The 20,874-nt window shown below is 45.3% G+C and overlaps 1 protein-coding gene and 1 long non-coding RNA gene across 6 annotated transcripts in view; one reads left to right on the top strand and one right to left on the bottom strand.

The window, feature by feature from the left end:
* The window catches only part of LOC123614882 (uncharacterized), a 34,547-nt gene that overhangs the window by 8,599 nt on the left and 5,074 nt on the right, over nucleotides 1-20,874 (top strand). Inside the window, exons 2-3 of the long non-coding RNA XR_006722362.2 lie at nucleotides 2,634-2,744; nucleotides 6,324-6,502. This is a non-coding gene — a long non-coding RNA (uncharacterized LOC123614882). The remainder of the gene's footprint in view (nucleotides 1-2,633; nucleotides 2,745-6,323; nucleotides 6,503-20,874) is intronic.
* EIF4E2 (eukaryotic translation initiation factor 4E family member 2) overlaps nucleotides 7,161-20,874 on the bottom strand; it is a 28,865-nt gene continuing 15,151 nt past the window's right edge. For 2 of the 5 annotated variants that reach the window (XM_010948182.3, XM_010948183.3), the window contains exon 7: nucleotides 20,517-20,781. In XM_010948182.3, the coding sequence (XP_010946484.1) occupies nucleotides 20,709-20,781 (73 nt within the window). In that variant the 3' untranslated portion in view covers nucleotides 20,517-20,708. Of the gene's footprint in view, nucleotides 9,711-15,618; nucleotides 15,698-18,999; nucleotides 19,429-20,516; nucleotides 20,782-20,874 lie in introns of those variants that run through there. The other 3 variants (XR_012507203.1, XM_010948184.3, XM_010948185.3) reach the window with 3 other exon arrangements.

Below are 20,874 nucleotides of genomic sequence, written 5' to 3'. Positions count from 1 at the left end.
TGGGTGTGCCACTTGGATCTTCATGGTAAATCCCCCAATAGGTGGACTTGGCCTCTGCCTGTCCACCTGCACTGCCTGAGCCAGCCCCTCCATGTTTAGACAGCTCAAATTACCAGGAAGCTGTTCTTAAACTGAAAGCCATCTCTAACTTCTACCCGGAGGTCCTGGTTCCATGGCATGAGGACATTTCCTACAATCAGTCATTGAGACATTTGAAAAGCCATTCACCTGTCACTGTTCCTTTCTTCAGACTAAAGGACTTCAGAGTCTCTGCTCTTCTCTGGCCACCCTCCTCTCCCTCAAACCCTCCATCTGCATTGATTAGCCCTGTATAGAGTTAGCTGAAGCCTCTCCTCTTCCAGAGACTCGAGTTTAGGGATCCCTGTCTCCAGTTGTCAGCACACCTCCTATTTCCTGCCTGGGTTAGCGCTGGGGGATCCGAGATTTCCTGGGCTCTTGTCTGCACCACGCTGCTAGGCCCACACTTTCCATGCTGAGGAGGCAATTTGTTCTTCCTCTGTTGATCTCACACTAGTTGCCTCTTGTTCCTTTCATGCCCTGATCAATTAAAAGATCCTTTCTATTGCCCATGGTCATTTTTGCAAGCCTCAGCAAATTTGGAACTTAACATCTTACCAATGGTTGTTCTAGAGAGCCAGTATGGTGCCCTTTTGCTGCCTTTCCGCCCTGATTTGGTTGACCTGTGACCACCTCACCACACCTTAACCTGGGAGGAGACAGTCTGACCATTGGCCCATCAGTGACCCACAGCTGGTGGCATGTCCCTTTCATTTTGGACTCCAGCCCTCTGCCTTCTGTGGACCACCCAGAGCCTACCCAGGGTGGGGTATCAGGCGGGGCTCCTTGATGGGCAAACTGGGCTAAGCTTTCCACTCCTGGGGTTCTTACCTTGTCCCCTTTCTGCTGGTACTTCAGGAGCCACACCTGCTCTCTAGGCCCCCTCTCTTTACCACCTGCTACTTCAAGTCTTACCACTCCTCCTCCTGCTGGGACTGGGGTGAGAGGGGTTCCATTCAGCTTCATAAGCACAGGCCTTTTTTGACCTGAGCTCACAGAATGTCTCCCTTGTGCCATGGGGAGGTGGGGCTCATGTTCATTTATTGTCAGGCTGGGACCCTAAAGCACCTGCAGGCTGTGTGCTGATTTAGGATAAGCATCGGGGTAGGTGGAGCCTGGAGGGTGGAGCATCAGGCAGAGTCTCCCTGAGTAACAGGCATGCAGGCATACCTCCTGGTGCTGGCACTGATGGAGCCACCAGAACCTACCCTGGAGGGCAGGGACCCAGGCCTCATCTCAGAACAAGATCTAGGCATTCAAATCAAGCATCACCCCTTGTGCAAGCTCTTGGGCTTTTTATTTTGAAATAAATTTTAAATCTTATGCAAGAGTTGCAAAGATAGTATACAAAGCTCCCCTGTACCCTTCACCTGGCTTCCCCTAATGTTGGCATCTTACATAACCACAGTGCATTGCTCAGAACTAAGACATGAGCGCTGGTACATTATGCAACTAAACTTCAGACTTCCTTTGGATTTCCCCAAGTGTTCCAGTAGTGTCCCTTTTTCTGGTCCAGGATCCCACACTACATTTAGTCATCATATCTCCTTCATTTCTTCCAATCTGACAGTTTCTGGATCTTTCTTTGTCTTTCATGATGCTCATGCTTTTGAATAGTACTGGTCAAGTATTTTAGTATCTTGTAGACTATCCCTCAGTGTGGGTTTGTCTGATGTTTTCTTACAAGTACACAGGTTGTGGATTTGGGGGAAGAAGACCTCAGAGGTGAAGTGTCCTCATCACATATCAGGGCACATGGTGTCAACATGACCCAGTGATGCTATTAAGCTTGATCACTTGGCTAAGGATGTGTCTGCCAGGTTTCTCTACTGTAAAGTTACTATTTTTCTTTTTCCACATTCCCTCATTAGAAGGGAGTCAAGTTCAAATCACACACATGGGGAGATGAATTAAGCTCTACTTCTTGGAGGGCAAGTACCAAATATTTGTGGACATGTGTTAAAACCACTGCTGTAATTAATAAACATTTGGTGGGGGAGGGAGATACCCAATTTCTCCTTAAAGTTTTGCTCAGTTTTTAGCATTCATCACTATAATGAAGTAATGGTGATTTCTATTTTGCTCATTCCTTCTACACTCATCATTAGAAATTCTTCTATAAGGAAGATATCCCTTCTCCCTCATTTATTTATTTATGAATTCAGTGATTTATTTGTATTCGTATGGATCCATGGATATATACTTCATTCTATGTATTATAGTGCAATATTACCTTACTTTGTTGCTTACGCTGTTCCAGCTTCGGCTACTGGGAACCCTTTCAGGTTGGCTCCTGTGTCCTGTTTGTTTGTTTTTAATAGACTAAATATTTTTAGAACAGCTTTAGATTGGTTAAAAAATTGAGAAGATAGTAGAGAGCACTCTCATATTCTCCACACTTATTTTCTCTTAGTTTCCCATATTATTAACATCTTCCATTAGTATGGAACACTTGTTACAATTAATGAGCCAATTCTGATGCATTGTTATTAACTAAAGTCCACAGTTTATTCAGATTTCCATAGTTTCTAGCTAATGTCCCTTTTCTGTCCCAGGACCCTATCCAGGATCAGTCATCACGTCTCCTTAGGCTCCCCCTGACTGTGGCAGTCTTCAGACTCTCCTTGTTTTTGATGACCTTGACAGTCTTGAGGAGCACTTGTCAGGTATGTTGCAGAATACCCCTGTACTGGAACTTCTCTGATTTTTTTCTTAGGGTTAGACGGGGGTTCTGGGTCTTTGGGAGGAAGATCACAGAGGTAAAGTGTCATTTTCATCACATCATATCAAGGGTACACAGATACACACAGTAACGTGAATTATCGCTGGCGACGCTGACTTGGATCACCTGGCTGAAGTCATGTTTATCAGGTTTCTCTCCTGTCAAGACAGTTTTTTAAATCTCCTTTCCATACTGTACTCTTTGGAAGGAATCCACTGTGCATAGCCTACACTTAAGAAAAGGGGTTATTCCATGTTATTTGGAATTCTTCCCCACAGGGGATTTGTCTATTGCCTTCCATTGACTTACTTATTGAACAATTTATTTATATCAGTACAGACTCATGGATGTTTATTTTTTACTTTGGTTTGTAATCCAGCATGACATTTATTTTGTTGCTCAGGCTGTTCCAGCTTTGGCCATTGGGAGCTCTTTTGCTCGGCTCCTATGTCCTTTTGGCATGCCCCCATTAATATGAGGTGTTGTAGGTTTTATAAAAAAAAAAGCTTTACTTTTAGGCACTTCAGATTGCTCCAGGTTCATCTTATATTTTTCCTGCCCAGCCCTAGATTCAGCTGTTTCTCCAGGGAGTGTGGTTCCTTTTATTGTAGAATGGTATTAGACACTAAGATCTGGCTGCAAGATGCCCTTGCTGCTACTGGGGTGTCATTGCTTCTAGTCCTGCTCAGAGGATAAAGCCAGGGAATATGTCTATGTATATTAACACATGTATACACATGTATTCTTATTTCTGTATCTGTGTTATGTGTATTAAATTAAACATGACTTCATACTGATATCTCGTACTCTAATCCAGCGCTGCAGGGTTCCTTCTAGCATCTCATCAGATTTTAACAGGTTTTTATGCCAGTAATACATGTTGGATGCTGCAGGAAGGCTGTAGCAAACTGCAGTTATCCCGAGTGACTTCATCTTTAGTATTTCATCTTGACTCTTGGGTCTCACCCATCCAGATGAATTGACATGCTGCCAGAATGACACTTTTGGGCCCAAGTTCATGCCTGGGTCCACTGTGGTTATGGGGTAGGCAGGGAGGGTTGGGGGATGGGGGGGCCAGAGTGGAGTAGGGAGAACATTGGGCGTTGGCTCTCAGGGTGGGAATTTTGCTTGCCACACAACTGGTGAAGGGAGTCTAACGAGACAGTAGGACTGGTGGACTCACACCGAGAGTGATTTGGGCAGAGTGACTTTATAGAAACATTCACAGTTGTGGAAACTAGGAATCTACATGGTGTGGGTGAGGCCAGTACTCAGGCTTTCTTGGTGTCAGACGGATGGTGTGGGATGAGGAAAGAATATAAAATGTCACCTGGCCAGCAAACCACTGTGCCCTCCTTCCCCTCACAGGGGCTGAATGGAAGTAACATTGTATTCTTGTTCTTGATCCTCTGTGGCCAGCTGGGTGGGGCCTCTTACCCCTTGGGACCACCCTGCAGCAGCAAGGGTCATTTTACAGTGAAAGGGCCCAGGTCTGCTCTGGAGACCATTTTTCTTATCCATCCAAGTAATGGCCTGCAGACTAGGTGAGCCGTCGCTTCCATGCCCTAGAAGGTTTAGGAGCTCGGGACTCAACGGACCCAAGGTCAGACCCCCATCTCTGCCCTTGCATGACATGTGTGACTTTCTGCAAGTTGCTACCCTCTTCCTGCCTATTTCTTCATCCGTGAAATGAGGACCATAGTCACCTACCCACAGGGCTGTCAGGAGACTGAGTGCACCATACACGTAAAGTTATCCCAGTGCCTGGCACTGACAGGGAGTGTTTAGTAACTGGTATAATTTACTACACGTAATGCCAATCTTACGCAGAGGGAACACCTCCAGCATGAAGCCCACCAGTCTCACACCTGCATTTTCAAAGTCCAGGTGCATGAAGGTAACCTGCCCACTGGACTGGGCCTGCACTGACTACATTTGAACCCCAGAGCCTCCAGAAGGCCTTCCTTCCTCCCTGGCCCTGCCGGGATGCTAGAGCTCCTCCCAGTCTTCCCACTACCCTCCCATGCCTCTCATCACGTCTCCTGTGCTGCGCTCGGGAACTTCTCCCTCCAGCCTGAGTTCCTCAAGGGTACGGCCCCAGGCTGCCAGCTCACCTGTCACCATAGCCACATGCTGCCCACACAGGAAGTGAGTGTTTGCTGGATGAACATTCTGAGGGCAGCAGAAGCCTCCTTTTCTCTTGCAGCTGAGACATCAGCTAGCTGTACTTCTATGAACCGTTGGAATGGAGTCGGGCTATTTGTCCAGGACATCTGAGCTTGAGTCAAAAATGATCTTGGAAGTGAGCTCAATGTAACAGTCACATGGAACCAAGCCTGGGGGATGTGACCCTTTCAAATACACCAAACAGGACTGTAGCCAATGGAAAGGTGACCCCGTGGGCAGAGACATGAGATGAGAAATACCAAAACGTGGAACATCCAGGTGGCCAGAGCTCAAAGAAAAGAGAAAGGGCTGGATTCATTCCATTGCCCTTTGGCAAACCGTGTAAGTAGATGCATATTCTGGACTTGGATTTGCATTCCCTGCTCATATAACCAGAACTCATGCACCCAGGAATCAAGGAATAGAAGTGGGAGTGGTTCCTCTCAGCAGCCCCCTCAACATGGAGGTCTGCTGGAGTATGTTACTGCTTTCAAAGGAGGAATGCATCCACCAGGGGACACAAATGGCTCCACTGGGCTGCAAATAGCTCACCAGGCTGTTCTGGGCCCTTGAGGACAATGAACCAACAAGCAGATAAGGGGATTATTCTACTGCTTGGGGAGCACCCCCGAGAAGAAACTTGGGCACTGCTGCACAGATCGGGTAGGGAGGACGGGCTGGAAGCCAGAGAATTCTCGAGGTCCTCTCTTACAAACAGCACAAATGAATGGCAAACTGTTAACAAATAAAGGCTGGATGACTAATTCAGATCCTTTAGGAATAAAGATTTGAACCAACCATGCCAAACAAAGAATCCCGACCAGCTGAGATCCTGGCTGAGAGCAAAGGAAATCAAGGCTTGATAGTGGAAAAAAAGTTAAAAGTACCAACTCCAGTCTCATGAGTTACAGACACTACCTTTTCTTGCTTGTTATGTGTAAACACACACACAATTTTCCTCTTTCCTCGTTATTTCACACAAGTATTTTGGAAAGTTTTTACCCTTTAGTTTTGTTGCTCTACATTCTGTTGAGATGAGGCTGTGACTGAATTAGAGTGATCAGCGTGGCCCAGAGGCCCACACTGACTGCTGATCTTTACATGTCCTTGGTTTGGGGAGAGGCTAAGAACGTCTGACAATTAGTTGTATCTTGGGCAGAAAGAGTTTCTTTAGTGATACTACTGAAGTTCCAGTATGTGTAGAAGGGTGTGTGCAGACGCTGAGTGGCTAAAGGGGAGGACTGTACCTCTCAGTTTCACGCTTACCGTTTTGAACTCTATTTCTGTGATACTGGGCCTAGAGCTCTGCACACGTTTCTGCTTGGCCAGCTGGCAGACCACTGGATTTCTCCAACAGGGTGCACTTCGATGCTGGAGAGAGGAAGAGGAAGAGCAGCTCCTTCCTGTTCTTATCAGCATCACTCCAGCCTCACTCATCTCTGCAAAGGCTATGTGCTCCTATGGCTGCAGCTGAATCAGTTGCTGCTGCCAACATGCCCGGACCAGCTTCTTTTCACCGTCAGACACCTGCACCAGGTGAGCAGCATCCATCTTCAGAGGCCCCTGCCCCTGGAGTTGCTACTACCTCCTTGATTTTTTGGTGTCTTCTTTAGGCCTTCTTAGTGACTGAGTCAACAACTCTTACCATATTGTTAAAATAACTTGCATGGTTTCTGTCTTCACTTGGACCATGACATATACATAGAGGAAATTTCTACCTATTGAAATGAAGTTTCCAGACTACACTGTTTTAAATCTTTCATAAACTGCGGCTCTGCAGAAGTGTCACGCTCCCGCGGTATTTCACGTGGGCTCTGGAATGCCCCACATGTCCAACTCTGGGCTGAACAGAACATCCCAAGCCAAGGCCTGGGGAGACTTCTTACTTCCAAATCTGAATCTTTGAACTTCCTTCCATTCCAATACTCCTCATCCTGAATTTAGAAGAATTAAAATGAACAACTATATTTTGACATTCAAAATGTAAATTGAGTTTTGACAATTATTAATATCAGAGAATATTTTTTATGATATATTTATGTCAATGATACTGGCAGTTTCTAGTTTATTTCACATTATTTGTTCTGGGATGCATTTAAAATGAAGATCCATGCAGAATTAGTGAAGGGCAGAATTAGTGGCAACAAACTACCAGTATCGCCATTTCCACTGGATTAAAGAGTCCACAACCGGGTTCTTGCTGTTATTTTTCATTTATTACTGCAGTAGACAATTGCTCTGAAAGTGCAACACTAAATTACTCTTGTCACAGCCTCTGCTCCTCCACTGGCAAATACTTGCAAATTCATTCTTGGAGCATCGTGGACCACAAGCTTCTCTCTGGGTGGAAAAGTATTGTCACTGCTAATGTCACAGGGAAAACGCACATACACATGAACAGATGAGACGAGCACTGGAGGGAGTAGGGCCAGCTTCTGAGGGGTCCTGGGAACAGCCCGCCTGGCACAGTGGACAGTGACTCCCCATCCCCCAGCAGCAGCCTCCCGCGTCTGCTAGACTGGCCCTGGTGCACCTTCTCCCCTTTGTCGCTAGCACTGGTGATGCCATAAGCATAACTGTGTCCTATCTCAGTGTGGCGGAGGCCCATGGAGTCAAAACAAAACTGAAACGACCTCTCAAGCTAGTGTTGGAAAATGGGTGGTTTGGAGAAACTGACTCTTCACTCTCTCATTTAAAGCTGTTAGGCAGAATCTCTGGAGAGCTCTGGGGGTAAGACGCTGCCTAGCAGGAATAACTCTTGTTCTAACCAGCATATTTTTGATGGGAAAAAACAACTTTCAAATACTGCAAAGACAAAGAGGAAAGGGGAAAACATGAGCAGCTCTAGGAAACACAAGTTTAAAAAGTCTGAACAAATAAGACAAATAAAAGAGGCAGAAAAGCAAAAACATGAATACGGACAATACCCAAGCACTCAGCCTGACAAAACCCTCACTCGTGAACATACACACATACACACCCACACGCACACACTAAGAGTCAGGTAGATGCCCAAAGGGGGGCAAATCCAAATGTCTGCTCTCTTTGGAATTTTCATGGCAAATCTGAGTTTAGGCAAAAGTGAAGACCTCCCTGGGGTCTAAACTCAGGAGGCAGCCTTTGCTCCCCATTTTAACCAATGTTGCTCCTATATTTGTCTGAGCCCTTCACAACTGTCTGGGCACTGGAATTGATTCCTCACATTCCTAGAGTTGAAATTCCGGCTAGATCTACTTATCTGATCTAACTTCACCTGTAATGGAAGCACCTCCCTTTTGGCCCCTATACTCCCCTGTTCTTCTAGGAAAAAACATCCCAAGACAGTGGTAATTACAGGGTGTTCAGGAGCTGGAAAGCAAGAAGAGAGTAATACAAATATAATAAGGAAATGCCTGTTACTCTCATACGATTTCTCTGAGACCAGGTAGCCAAGGCCCCCTGGCCTGTAAGGAAGGTTTTAGGAGAGGCCTTAATTTAAGGTACTGCGATCTCTGCTCACAAGAGCCAAGTAAGACAGTGCTCCTTGGAGGCTGCTGGAGGACTGGTCCTCAGTACTCATTTCAACCCTAGGTGCTCTTTGACTTCTCTGACTTCAGTCCTTCTGGAGTCTGATGCATGCCCAGTCACCGTTAGAGCCTGCCTACAGTCGCCTGCAAGGTTTCTGTCTGGGCCTCCTGGATCAGCACACATTTGCTAACATGTATATACCAGGTGATGAGGACTGAAGGCGGGTTCCTCCAACCACTGCAGACAGGCACAGCCACGCAAAGAAAGCCACCTATCGTGGCCACCGTTTCCTCAGATGTCCCAGTTTCAGGATCATAGAATTCACCATATTAAGTGTCAACACCTGGCAACAACCAGCATTTACTTCCCTTCCTCAATGAGGGGCAAGCAAGAACCCACAGAAACGGGCTGGACACACAGGCCCTCCTCATCTGGAAAAATGGTTTCAGAAACTGCCCTCAGCTCCAAATCCTGCACTTGGAACCTCCATTATAACCTAGTTCCTAACCAAATTAGGTTCTGCTGGGGTTTAATTTATAAAGTCATACCTTCTAAGCCGCCTCAGTGAAACCAGTGTGGCCCACTGGATTAAAAGTCTAAGTGCAGCAGTGCCTAAAAGGAAAGAGTCCCACAGGAGGGACACTAGAGGGCATAAGGCAGGAGACTGTACAAAATCAGTAACACATTTTCAGAAAGTGGGGGCTTGCGGGAAGAGGGGCATGAAATAAACAAAAAGTCCCAGTAATTTAATGGCAGAGCTAGAGAGAGCATTTATGCTATTTCAGGACTCTGGATGCACAGACATTCATAATACTGATCACTCTCAGTCGACAGCTCTGGCGTATACATGTGGTCATGACGCCCTTCGTACAGCAGAGGAGAGCACGACAGAATGCCCGGGAGGCATCTGGACAGCACGCAGCAAAATGAAAGGCTGAATTCCCCTCACAGAACCCCATTTAAAACAAAAAAAGTTTGTCTATCACAAAGTCACGTTTTCCGTTTTTCCGCTTTATAAAGTCAGCGATGCTGGAGGGTGTCTAGCGGAATCCGTCCTCCAGGAATGAGTGCAAAAGGGGAGCACACAGCTCAGGGACGTCCCTTCAGTGACCAGAGGGAAGGACCAGCCGAAGACCTCCCATCCATTTCGGACAAACACACACATACAGAAAAGGATTATTGCCAGCTTGTGTACTTTCACAATGTGATTTTTGTATTTCGAAAGCTTGAATTGTCCCTGAAAGAAAAAATGGGAGAAAATAGAACATTCAATACAAAGATCATCTCTAGGCAAAATACACACACACACACACACACACACACACACACACACACGGGAAACCTGGCCTTAGCAGCTCTCAGGCCCTCCTGACACCCCAGGACCTTCCCACTTTGCTAATCTAATGCCAACACAGCAACCTGCCTCCCAAGTCCCTTCAAACCCTTCAACTCAAATGGTTGCAATAGCAAAAGATCAGAAACAATTCAAATGCACATCAACAGGTGGTTAAGTATTAATTAATAGGGAACTAAATATTTAGGGGACTAAAAATTAATGGACACTATGTAGCTTAAAAAAAAAGATAAAGAAGCTCTCTACTAAAATAGAAAGATCTCCAAGAGAAACTGATACACTAAGGTGCAGAACAGTGTGTGTACATAGTATGCTACCTTTTGTGTAAGTAGGGGTGGGGGAAATAAGGTCATAGGTCATATTTGCCTCAAATAAGGTCATACATAATAAAACGCTGTGAGGCTACACAAGAAACCATTAACAGTGGTAAACTGGAGTGGAGCGGTGGCAGAGGAGGGGGACACAGTGGATCCTGGATGATGGAGAAAGAGTGGGAAGGAAACCTCTTTCTTTCTTACACACACACACACACACACACACACACACACACAAACGCGCGCGCACACACATTAAAAAAAAAAATTGAACCAAAGACTGTATTACATATTCAAAAAATCAACCAACCAACCCAAAACTCCTTGGTTCAAAACTTATAGCTGCTTACAAAAGGATTCTCCAAGAGGTGAGATCTGGAAAAACTTAGCTGTAATTCTTAGAAGAGAAGTGTGTGTCTGTGTGTGCGCGTTTGTGTGTGTGTGCGTTTGTGTGTGTGTGTGTGTGTGTGTAACAGATCATAAAATGTGTTTTCTCAGTTGCCTTCTATTGGAAGCAGACAGGTTTGGCTGCTCACTAGTAACCTCTCCTGTCCCAGACTAGACATCCAATGACATCACAGCAGTTCACATCACTATTTTAATCTCCAAATCTCAGGGCTGGAAGGGGCTTGAAAAGGTCACTGCATCTACTGCTCTGGCCCAGACTTAAACTTGTCTGAAATTTTGAGATAGAAATTCTATTAACCTGATTTTGAAATCACTACTTCTGCTTAATTTTAATGGGACATTCTAGAAGCTTTGGTTTTAACTGATCTGTCTTAAAATTGCTACAGTTGACTGGGTATCTGGCAATTGGTCCCGGGTAAATTAATACTCATGAAAGAATATGCTCAGCCCAGCCAAACAGCTGCTGGTGGCTGGCAGATTCTCCTCCATGATGGCAGCAGGCTGACAGTGACAGCCCTCACTGCACAGAGAGTAAGTGTGGACAGGTACACTGAGAGGGGCATAGGTTAACTCTGGCTGGGAAGACACTGATGTTATCTCAAGAGCCCACTGGTACTTTTTGTAACTGACATGCATGATCATGAAGCTCAATGATCAATGGCTACTGAGAATTTCAATGATTTCCATCTAATGAGTTGAAGACGGAACACAAAGAGAACTTAATGGGGTAATTATCTATTTAAAGGGCAGTTCAAAAGGACAGACCCCACTGAGGTGCCACAAGTAGCTAGCAAAGAATAAAATATACCTGGTCCTAAGACAGAGAAGAGAGGGCATACCGGGGTGTGCGATTTGAGTCCCCTTAGGGACGACGTGCTGTAATACTGAGTCTGCACAGCAGAGGACACCTCTAATAACAAACAAGTGATTAGGAAGGATTGGTTTGCTCTGTTTCCTTTCTTCCCCTTTGACGCCATCCCTATCCCTGTAGATCAACTGGGTCACAAAAGTCAATCAGCAGGAAGAAGTAAGATAAGTGAATAGAAAGCAGGGGTGCAGGAAGGGAGAATCACAATTTTCGGACTCTGGGAGAATTATCTGTCTTGGAGGAAGAGATGGCAGGCAAGTATCCGGGCTCAACCTTTTCAGCTGTTTAGTGATGCAAAGAAGAGAATTTTCAGGATAAGTCATCACCATTTAAGCAGGTCATCTTATCTTCTGGAAGAACTCCTGTACTGTGCTGGGGCTGGGCCAGAAACAGACTCTCTCTGTGGCAGGTAAACTGAAGGCTTTATAACACCTTCCCATTCAGTTAATGTTCATTCTAATTCTATTGTCATAGATCTCTTCATAGTCAGAAAATCTAAGAATTATTCTGAAGTTTATCTCTACAGTGGAAAAGGGGAGGAACAGAGCCAGGAGAATCCAGTTGAGTTTTTCCAGAGTTTGATACTAAAAAAAAAAAAACCCGAAGAGAAATGAGGGTGGGCAATAGGCTCCTGGCAAGGATAGGCTGAAGCAGGCTGGTGGCAGCTGGCAGTGCTGGTCTAGCCTTTCTTTAAAAAAACTGGGTTGAGAACAGCTCGGTGCCAAATTTAGCCTGAGGAGTGTGTTAACCTCAAACCAGCTGGGAACTAACCTTCAGTTACGTCTGTCCCTCACTGCAGGCTGCAGTGCAGATTAGGAGACAGGGAAAGGGAGAATGTAGACAGGAGGCAGCAGAGGCCACAAGCAAATTTTTGGTTGTTTTTAAAGATGGGCTTCTGTTCTTTTAAAAGCCAACTAAAATTTAGGAAATCCAGAGTGAGTTCCTGAAAGCTAGCCCCTCGAGGCACCTAGCAACGTGTGGACCATTGGCAAGGTAGTGTGGTTTTGGTTTTGTTTCTTCTATGATCCAACAGACTTTCCACAAAGAAATGATAAAATTTTTACATCCTCATCTGTGAATTTATATAAAACAAGCAACTAGGACTGAGCCCAGTATATTGATTAAAGGGGCTCTTCAGACATCAATATTTCTACTGTATCTTATTTATTCCAGGGAGTTTTACATTCCAGGGCACACGACACAGAAGCCAAAAGACCCACAATGCTACAGAAGTCAAAAGGACATTCTCTACTGTGTGACACTTTGTTCTAAAGATGGGGCCTCAGAAATGCCCGAGCCCCATCCCAACTGTATTCCAAATTCACATTCCCAGGGATCTGGGGGGAAACTGTTGCCCAAATACTCTGAAGCAGCTTTCTAATCTGCTCTGCTCAAAATAATCGCCTTTTTGTACTTCTAGTGAAGTGGACAAGTACAAACTCGGGAAAGAATGAGCTAAGGTAGAGGCTGGCTCCTGCAGGTGGACAACAGAGGAGCAAAGTCTTCCTTAGAAAAACGCCTCTCACTCTTACAGCAACCTGCCACTCTGCTGGTGCCCTACCAGGGGCACCCAAGTGATATTCTGGGTCAAGGGAAAGCTGGGAGCCACCGAGGAGCCCTGCCTGAGTCTGCTCTGAATAAGGCTCTGAGGGCACTCACAAAGCAGCCTATAGGGTGAAGGACACATGGTCTTCAGGGAAGCGTTCCCTGGCTACTCAGCTGTCAAGCCCATGCCAGCTCTGGCTTCCTCTTCTCTCCCTCCCTGAACAGTAAATAAAGCTGCAAGCCCTTCCTAGGTTTAGTGTGGCAAATTTCAATCCCTAATCTCCCACTGAGGGATCACATTAACTTCATTCCCCACCAATAGAGATCATGCTTTGTGCATGCCAGCCCAGACATGTGAGGACCCAGAATCCTCCCCCAGCAGCTAACTGGGAATTCTACTGAAACCCCAGAAAGGGCAATACTTATTGATAAGGGTAATGGAGGTTAAATAAAACAGTCCTAAAATATTAGCAGCCATATGTAATGGTATAAAATATCAGATAAATTGAGGAAAAGTATTTGTGGATCAAGAATTATTTAAATAGTAGTTTTTACTTCTTCATAGATAATGACCTACTGGGAAGGGGGGAAGAAAACTGAGGGAGGATGAGAAGGCTAAAGTGTTGGGGCCTCTAAAGTGGCAGCTCACACTACCACGTACTGTGCGCATCTTCTTGGGAAACCCATCACCTCTTTGAAGGTTGACTTACTAGAGATAAGGGGGAGGGTATAGCTCCGTGGTAGACTGCATGTTCAGCATGCACAGGGTCCTAGGTTCAATCCCCCCACCCCCATTAAAATTAAATAAATAAACCAACCAACCCAACCCCTCCCCAATCAATCAATCAATCAATCAATCAATCACTATGAAGTCCTTTTCAAGTCTGCTAAGACAATGAAGTGAGTTGCTCTCTCTTGTTTAGGCTCTAACACTCCTCTCAGACTTCTAAGTTTGTGCTTCAAGAACACCTGATGCAGGAAGCGCTCCCGTCAATCTGCCGCATAAAAGATATGTGGGGGAGGGCAGCAAAAAGAACAAAGAGACTACAAAATGGCAACAATGCAAATATATGTCTTTTCAAAGCAATTCGAAGATATTTGTCCTGGGGGATTCAGTGTTAGCTAAGGGGAGAGGGAACCATTTTAAGTTTTCTTCCATTCTGACTATTCCAATTTCATTGAAAGCCTCCCCCCCCCCCCCATGGAACCTAAGATGCTGTTGAATTATAAAAGTTCCCTCATTTTATGTACCTTAAGAGGTAAACACTGCCAATTAAACTATTTTTTTTTATCACATTCACTGTAAGCATCCCAATTTTAGGGATATTAAAAGTATTTAAAAAAAAGGAATCAGAATTAAATATAGTAATACTATCAAAACAAATCCATTATAGAACCAGGCTTCTGGAAATTTAACTTGCTGATGTATTTTGAATATCTGCTAGATTCTAGCCTGCAAATCAGTGTATCAGTATTAGAGCTGATACATGTTTTTCATTCCTCCTTGTATATACTAGCAGCCATTTCAGAATTCTACATTGACAATATTTTACAAAGAAACCCTTTCAACTATAATCTTAAAAATCTAGTGTTATCATCTAAAAACTGAACTTGTAATAAAGGAATTAAACTATTTAAGAAGAAATATGAGTGGCACGAGAGTGCAGGAATTCTGGGACTGTTTACTACTCAGGCCCCTGGCCACCCTCTTCTGGTCCCTCAGTGTCATCCTCTCTCCTGGCCTATCTGAGGAATGTAGTCCTCCTTTTCTTGAAAAAGCCTCACTTCCTTCCTGGGAGAGGGGAGTTCTGAAGCTGCTACTACAGCTGACATGTTCCGTTCCAACTTAAAAAATTCTCCATTTCCTAGGGATGGGGGTGGGGGGTAGTTGAGGTCCAGGAGCATCTCTCAGACCAGACACATGCACACACTGTCCATCTACTCCTCTCATTCAGAATAAATTTACCCAATTCCTTCTGCTAAGGAGACAGTCATGGACTTGGAGCTCTCTTAACTGAAATACAAATATTCTTACAGTGAATGCTTCTGTTGTCCCAGCCTTTGATATATCCCAGTGCCTCTCTCTGCCAGCCAACATGTGATGGCCCCACCACAATACAATCTGGCACTATGTCTCCTACACAGCCCTGACCTCTACCCCTTGTTCACTTTAACCCTGAAGTTATATCACTGTTTCCTCACAACTGACAAACACTACCAGCAAACGAGTCATCACTCTCACCTAAGCCATCCTGGGGCCTGTGGAACTGCCCTGTTAGTCACAGGACACTGCCAGATGACTTAAAAATGGCCACATCTGGGCAAAAGGATCTGTGGCACGCTTATAATCATGAAATGTCAGCATCCAAAGAGAACCGAGACATGTTAGTCTGTGGAACCTCATCTTCCAAATTAGAACCAAGAGGTACAGTGAGGTTAACCGACATGCGACCCAGGGATGATGATACCTCAGCGGTTCTGGACTCAGAGTTATTCTCTGAGACGGGGATAATCAGTCAGAGGGGAGTCTGGAGCAGGCCCCGTGTTGGCAGAGGCAAGGCTGGGGGTAAATGGGGAGAGGGCATCCCTTGGGAAGAGGGGTCCTATGGCTGAGAGGTATGTCACAAGGTTACGGAGAAGATAGACAAGGCCCTACCCTGAGTGTGAGAGACAGAGGGGGAGCGTCCGATCAGCGGCCGCTGCTGTTCACCAGGCCATGAAACTCCTCCCAGGCCCTGGCAAACCAGAGACAAAAAACACAATAGTACATTCAGATCAAAGGCTTTTTAACAAAGAGAGAACAGATAAGATCACCCCACACCCCCTTTCACATACCCTCAAGGTCGAGTGGAGCCCACCAATACCCGCAAGCGCAGCAGTGAGGTCTCCCCCCTAGACTTTCCTCTCAGCTTAGCAGGGGGGCCTGCACCTTGCAGGGGCAGCTGGCAATTCTCCTGGCCCTCACTACTACCTCGAGGACTTGCAAAAGTCCTTCTATCCACTCTTTCAACACGTCTACTGGGGAGGCCAATGAGGTCAGAGCTAAGGTCACCCACCAACAGAGACAGCTTCAAGTCACTGGGGCGAAGGGCAGCAATTGTATTCTGCCCTGGGGACGTGAGGACAGGTGGTACAAACTATCTTTCTTCATCAGGCCTCACCCCGAGGGTAAAGGCAGGTACCCAACAGCACTATGATGTCTAAAGGTGCGATGAGGAAATTATACCACTTTATCTGCTTTCACATTTCCAACCTTCTGACCCTTCTAAACTCAGACCCCAAATCTGTATCAGGTTCCATCTGTTTCTGATAATACCCAAGTAACAATTTTTAAAAAATACCCAAGTAACTATTACCTTAAATTTTAAGTTGCATAGGTCACAGCAGTTAGAAATTTCCAGGATCAATGCTCATCACAACTTTAATGCTTATTAACTTAATTTAGAAATTGGAGTTAGGAAGGGTTAAGAAATGTGACCAAGGGGTACAGAGTCTCCTGGAGTAATGCTCCACAAAGAACAGGCCCTTGGTGACTGCTGGCCAAAAAAAACAGGAGAAAACTTGATCTCCCATGTATCCAGAAGCCCTAACTCACCTAAAGTTTTCTCAGAGTAGCTCATGTCCTACCTTTTTGTCCTAACCACTTTTCAGCTCCCTTAGGGACAAAGTGTCAGGTAACTTTCCTGGGAATTACATATAAAATGGGTAACTTGGTGCTTCTAAATCTAAAATTCCTTATTGTCAATTATCTCATTCTTGGTTTAAAGGATAGTGACAACATGTTGGGGTTAATATGTTAATATGTCACCATGTTAAGCCATGCTGACAACATATTGGGTTTAATATCTTAAATGATTAACTCACTAGATTTAATATTATGGCCACGTAAATATACTTCATCATCGAGCCTTCTACAAATAGCTTTTCTTCTTTTTTTAAATAGGATGGGATTAAATACAGAGACCTGGCACAACAAACTCATTCTTAAAGGCAATAGTCACACCAGTTTCATTAGCATTTCCCTCTTTTGAATAGTGGCATTCATAAGTTAATGATGTACCTCTTAGAATAAAAGGTTGACTTGCAGTTAATGGTTTCTTCAGAGTGTATCAGCAAAATACCAATACGTGTGTGTTAACGGAACTCAAGGAAAATGTTAAGACTGCCCAACAAGTGTGCCAGTCTTTGGCAATTCACAAGCTCAGTTTCCATGGAAAGACATCTGCTTCTCAGCTCTTTCTGGAGAGATGGTAACGTGATGAACTTTTGAGAGTCCACGAATGATGTCAGAAGGCCACTTCGCTCTTCACTCAAATGAAGATAAGGGGAAAGCAAAATCTGATGCCTGGGCAGTGACCAGGAAACCCTCTCTAGTTCTGACAGTGAGATTTAAATTCTACTTAAGCAATTTAGGTGTCAACAAGAAATTGCATGGCTGTGTTGAAGCGTCACCTCATTTATCCTTCCGTTTCTAGAAAGGTTTATACTAGTCCAAATAGAGAAGTCCTCCTCTGTTGTCAAGAACCTGCAGAAATATGGATTTCAGAGTTCCCCTCTAGTCCATTCTAGTATTAAATTGCCCTCCCATTTTCTTCAGAAGAATCTTCTTCAAATGTTAAACTTCTACATGAAGAATCTGGGCAAAGTTATTTCAAAGACATTTCCTCACACGAATTCAATGGAAATAAAATAGCTGATCATAGTCATTGTACAGTAACTCATTCTCACAGGCCAATACTTGGCTAGGAGGCAAATCAATCACCTAAAGGTAGGTACAAATGTTCTAGCCATTTTCCATCTGGCATCCCAGGCATTTTAGTAATGGTAAAACTTGTTTCTTTTAAAGGTAAAGAAAGAACAAGTTCAATGTTAAAACTGTAATGTAAATGGAGTTTCTTAAAAAAAATTTTTTTAAATTACCCTGAGATTAATATAGCCTACTGGGAATTCTGAACAGATTTAAATGACAGAATAACAGCAAGTCCTTCAATAACCACTCTTTATCAGCTCACTTACCAGAAAGCAAACTCTGAAAGCAGAGATCTCATTTTTGTGTGACTGCACTTGCCCAAATCCTGGTTCACAGCCTTGCACTCAGCTGGCCGTCACACTCTCGGATGAGCTCAGCCTCCTGCTAGTCTGGGCTTTCTGTACCTTGCACATCAGCATGGGGGAACACTTCACAAATGGAAAGCCTGGCCAGCAGTTATGCTGGTGTGATCAGTGCCACCTGCTATGATTTAGCCATGGCAGGAGAAGGGATGGTTGGTCCTTGCCTACAAAGCTCCATGTCTAAATACAGTGAAATCTAGACATGGTGAAGTCCCTACAACTTGACCCATTTCTCTTCTAGAATAAATGAATAGAGAAGTCACCTACCCTCAGCTCTCTCTGCAGAGGGGCCTGGCCAGTCTTCCCAACACTGTGGCCTGCCAAGGGCAGCTGGCCTTGCCTTCCTTTTCCCATTCCAGGCCAGGTGCACAACAGGACTCAACAATTATTCCAAAGAGAAATCTCTTCACAAAGGACACTGCCGCTTTATATGGCTCTGTGCCCCAAGTTTTAGCCTGGTGGTCCCATGATGCTGGGTTGCGAGTCTGGCCGTGTTGTAAGATTCCCCTCAAAGTGGAGGATACAGCGAAATCACCTGACCCCTGCAAGGACCCAAATGTCTGAAAACTCAACTAAGACTGGCCTCGTTAGAAGAAGCCACGCTAACACTCAGTTTAACAAGTTTCCTATTTCTCAATGGGACCTGAGCACCCTTAAGGGCTAACTGTTGGCAGTAAACAGGGTATGAGGCGGCGGGCAACATCCTTTCGCAGCAAAGCAGCTCATCACGCCCTGTGCGCAGCAGTGTTAGCCTCTCAGCTCACTGAGGAGTGCAGCAGGCAAAGGCCACAAGCAGTGTGATTAGGGGAAGGCTGGAAAAACCAGACAGTTGAAAGAGGACATTGCAGACTGGACGGAAACATGGCAAGGTGGAGGTCCACCTGACTGAGAAATCTAAGCCACCCCTAAACAAAATTCCCCTCACCATTTCCAGGGGCCCTAATCTCCAGAGTACTTGGGAGAGAACAACTGTTGGCTTTTTCTTCCTTCATTTCCCTTGAATTCTCAAGTTCCAGCAGCTGCTGCTCCTTGGCTCAAACAAAGCCACACCTGTGGGAGAGCCACAAGGCGGAGAACAAAGCAGAACAGTTCCGGCTTCTGTTCAGATTTGGCAAGGATCGGAGGGGTCTCAAGGTCAGTTTGGTGCTTTCTGATCAACTCTTATTCTGGAAGGTAACATCAAGCTCATCCCCTGGACCAGTTATATTAGCTGAAATTAAGGTCGATACACACAACATCATCGTGGAAGGCAAGAGGGAAAGGGCCATAGAAGACAATTCTTTGACAAACGCTGAAAACACAGGCATTTCCACACACCAGCAAATCTCCCATCTTCTAGGTACTTCAACCAATTCTGGATATGTAATAAAAAAAAGCAGCAATGACACAAAACCTCCAGAATGCTGACCCAGGGTGCTAGTCCCAATGTGTGTTCTGTGGAATCCCCGACCACGTGAAGATTTGTGGTCAGTCAGGATGGTATAGCTCAGAGTGTTGCTGCCAAAACAGAACAGCACAGCCACTTGGGAAAGCTCCACATTACGCCCACAGCCACCTTCACAGATGCTCTCAGGCAACCTGGCTTGCTGTTTGCAAAAATGGTCTACTTTTGGTTTTGGTGGTGGTTCCTAAGAAAACCTAAAGTAACATGAGGCTTGCTGAAATCCTACATGCAGGTTAGGGGCCTAAGGCCAAGCTGCTGCACATACAAGCCAAGTCACAAAGCGTGTGAGGGGCTGATATGCACTACGGTCAAATGTCCCAAGGAGCAAACTCACGCAGGACGAAGACATTTCCCCATCCCAGGTCCTGACACACGACAACCCTGAGTGAAGGCTGGGAGAAATGAAAGGGCTAGAACCCTGAGACCTTGCAAGCAGGGCGAGCTCAAAGAGGAAGACGATCTGGCTCTAAGGGGACAGCAGAAGGGAGAAGTCTGGCCAAGAGCTTGTGGCTTGAGCGGCTTTGGCAGTGAGAAAACCCTGTTAACACAAAGCAAGGAAGCTACATACGTACAGCCACACACAGATGGAAGCACGGCTTTACCTCCAAGCAAGAGATTTCTTTGAAGGAAAGGCAAGTAAACGAAGTCAGCGAAGCAAAGGCCAAGGATCCCCCTTTCCAACCTTACGGACTTTCAAGCTGAATTCTAAATCAGAAAAAACTCTGTTCTGGTCATCAGCGTTCATTAGATGGGAACTAAAATTCAAGTACTCAAAAATGGGGTCTCATTTTGAGAGCTAGATGTCACCTCATTATGTCAGACCTCAGCAGAGCTGGAACAAAATACCATGTGACGTTACACAACGGGCTTATGGAAATGAGGCTGCATTCCCCGATGGCCCTCCGTGGAGAAGTCTGTGCCATTCCTTAATATGGTGACAGTCAGTTTGAAAGGCCACTTCTTTGATGCACCATAAAGAGCAAGAGCATGAGACAAGCTAGTTTAGCACCATTTATTAAGTGATCTCAGCTGTTGTTGTAGCTGCTGCGTGTCAGCCTGTGCTTAAACATAAAATGCTCTTCCAATTCCTCTTGTCCAGGACAGAAGGATCTTCCAGGTAGCACGCCAACAGAACAAGAGGCTCCGATGATGCCAGCTTCAATGATGGTGCCATCCAGAGAGGGAGAGGGTCATGGCACATTCAACCGCGGCTTCCAGAGGTTTTGAAAAAGGAGCCTTTGGGGGCCCAGCCTGCCTGGCATTCTAGTGGAAGTGCAAAAGGTTGGCACATTGGGAGAGAAAGAGAGGGAGACACGAGGGAAAAGTAGCATCTGGGTATCAAGGAGGGTTTTCTGG

This window comes from Camelus bactrianus, chromosome 5, assembly GCF_048773025.1.
Source record: "Camelus bactrianus isolate YW-2024 breed Bactrian camel chromosome 5, ASM4877302v1, whole genome shotgun sequence".
In the NCBI taxonomy this organism is placed as follows: Eukaryota; Metazoa; Chordata; class Mammalia; order Artiodactyla; family Camelidae; genus Camelus; species Camelus bactrianus.
The sequence above is the reverse complement of the archived record's forward strand: the minus strand, read 5'-3'. Positions and strand labels throughout refer to the sequence as shown.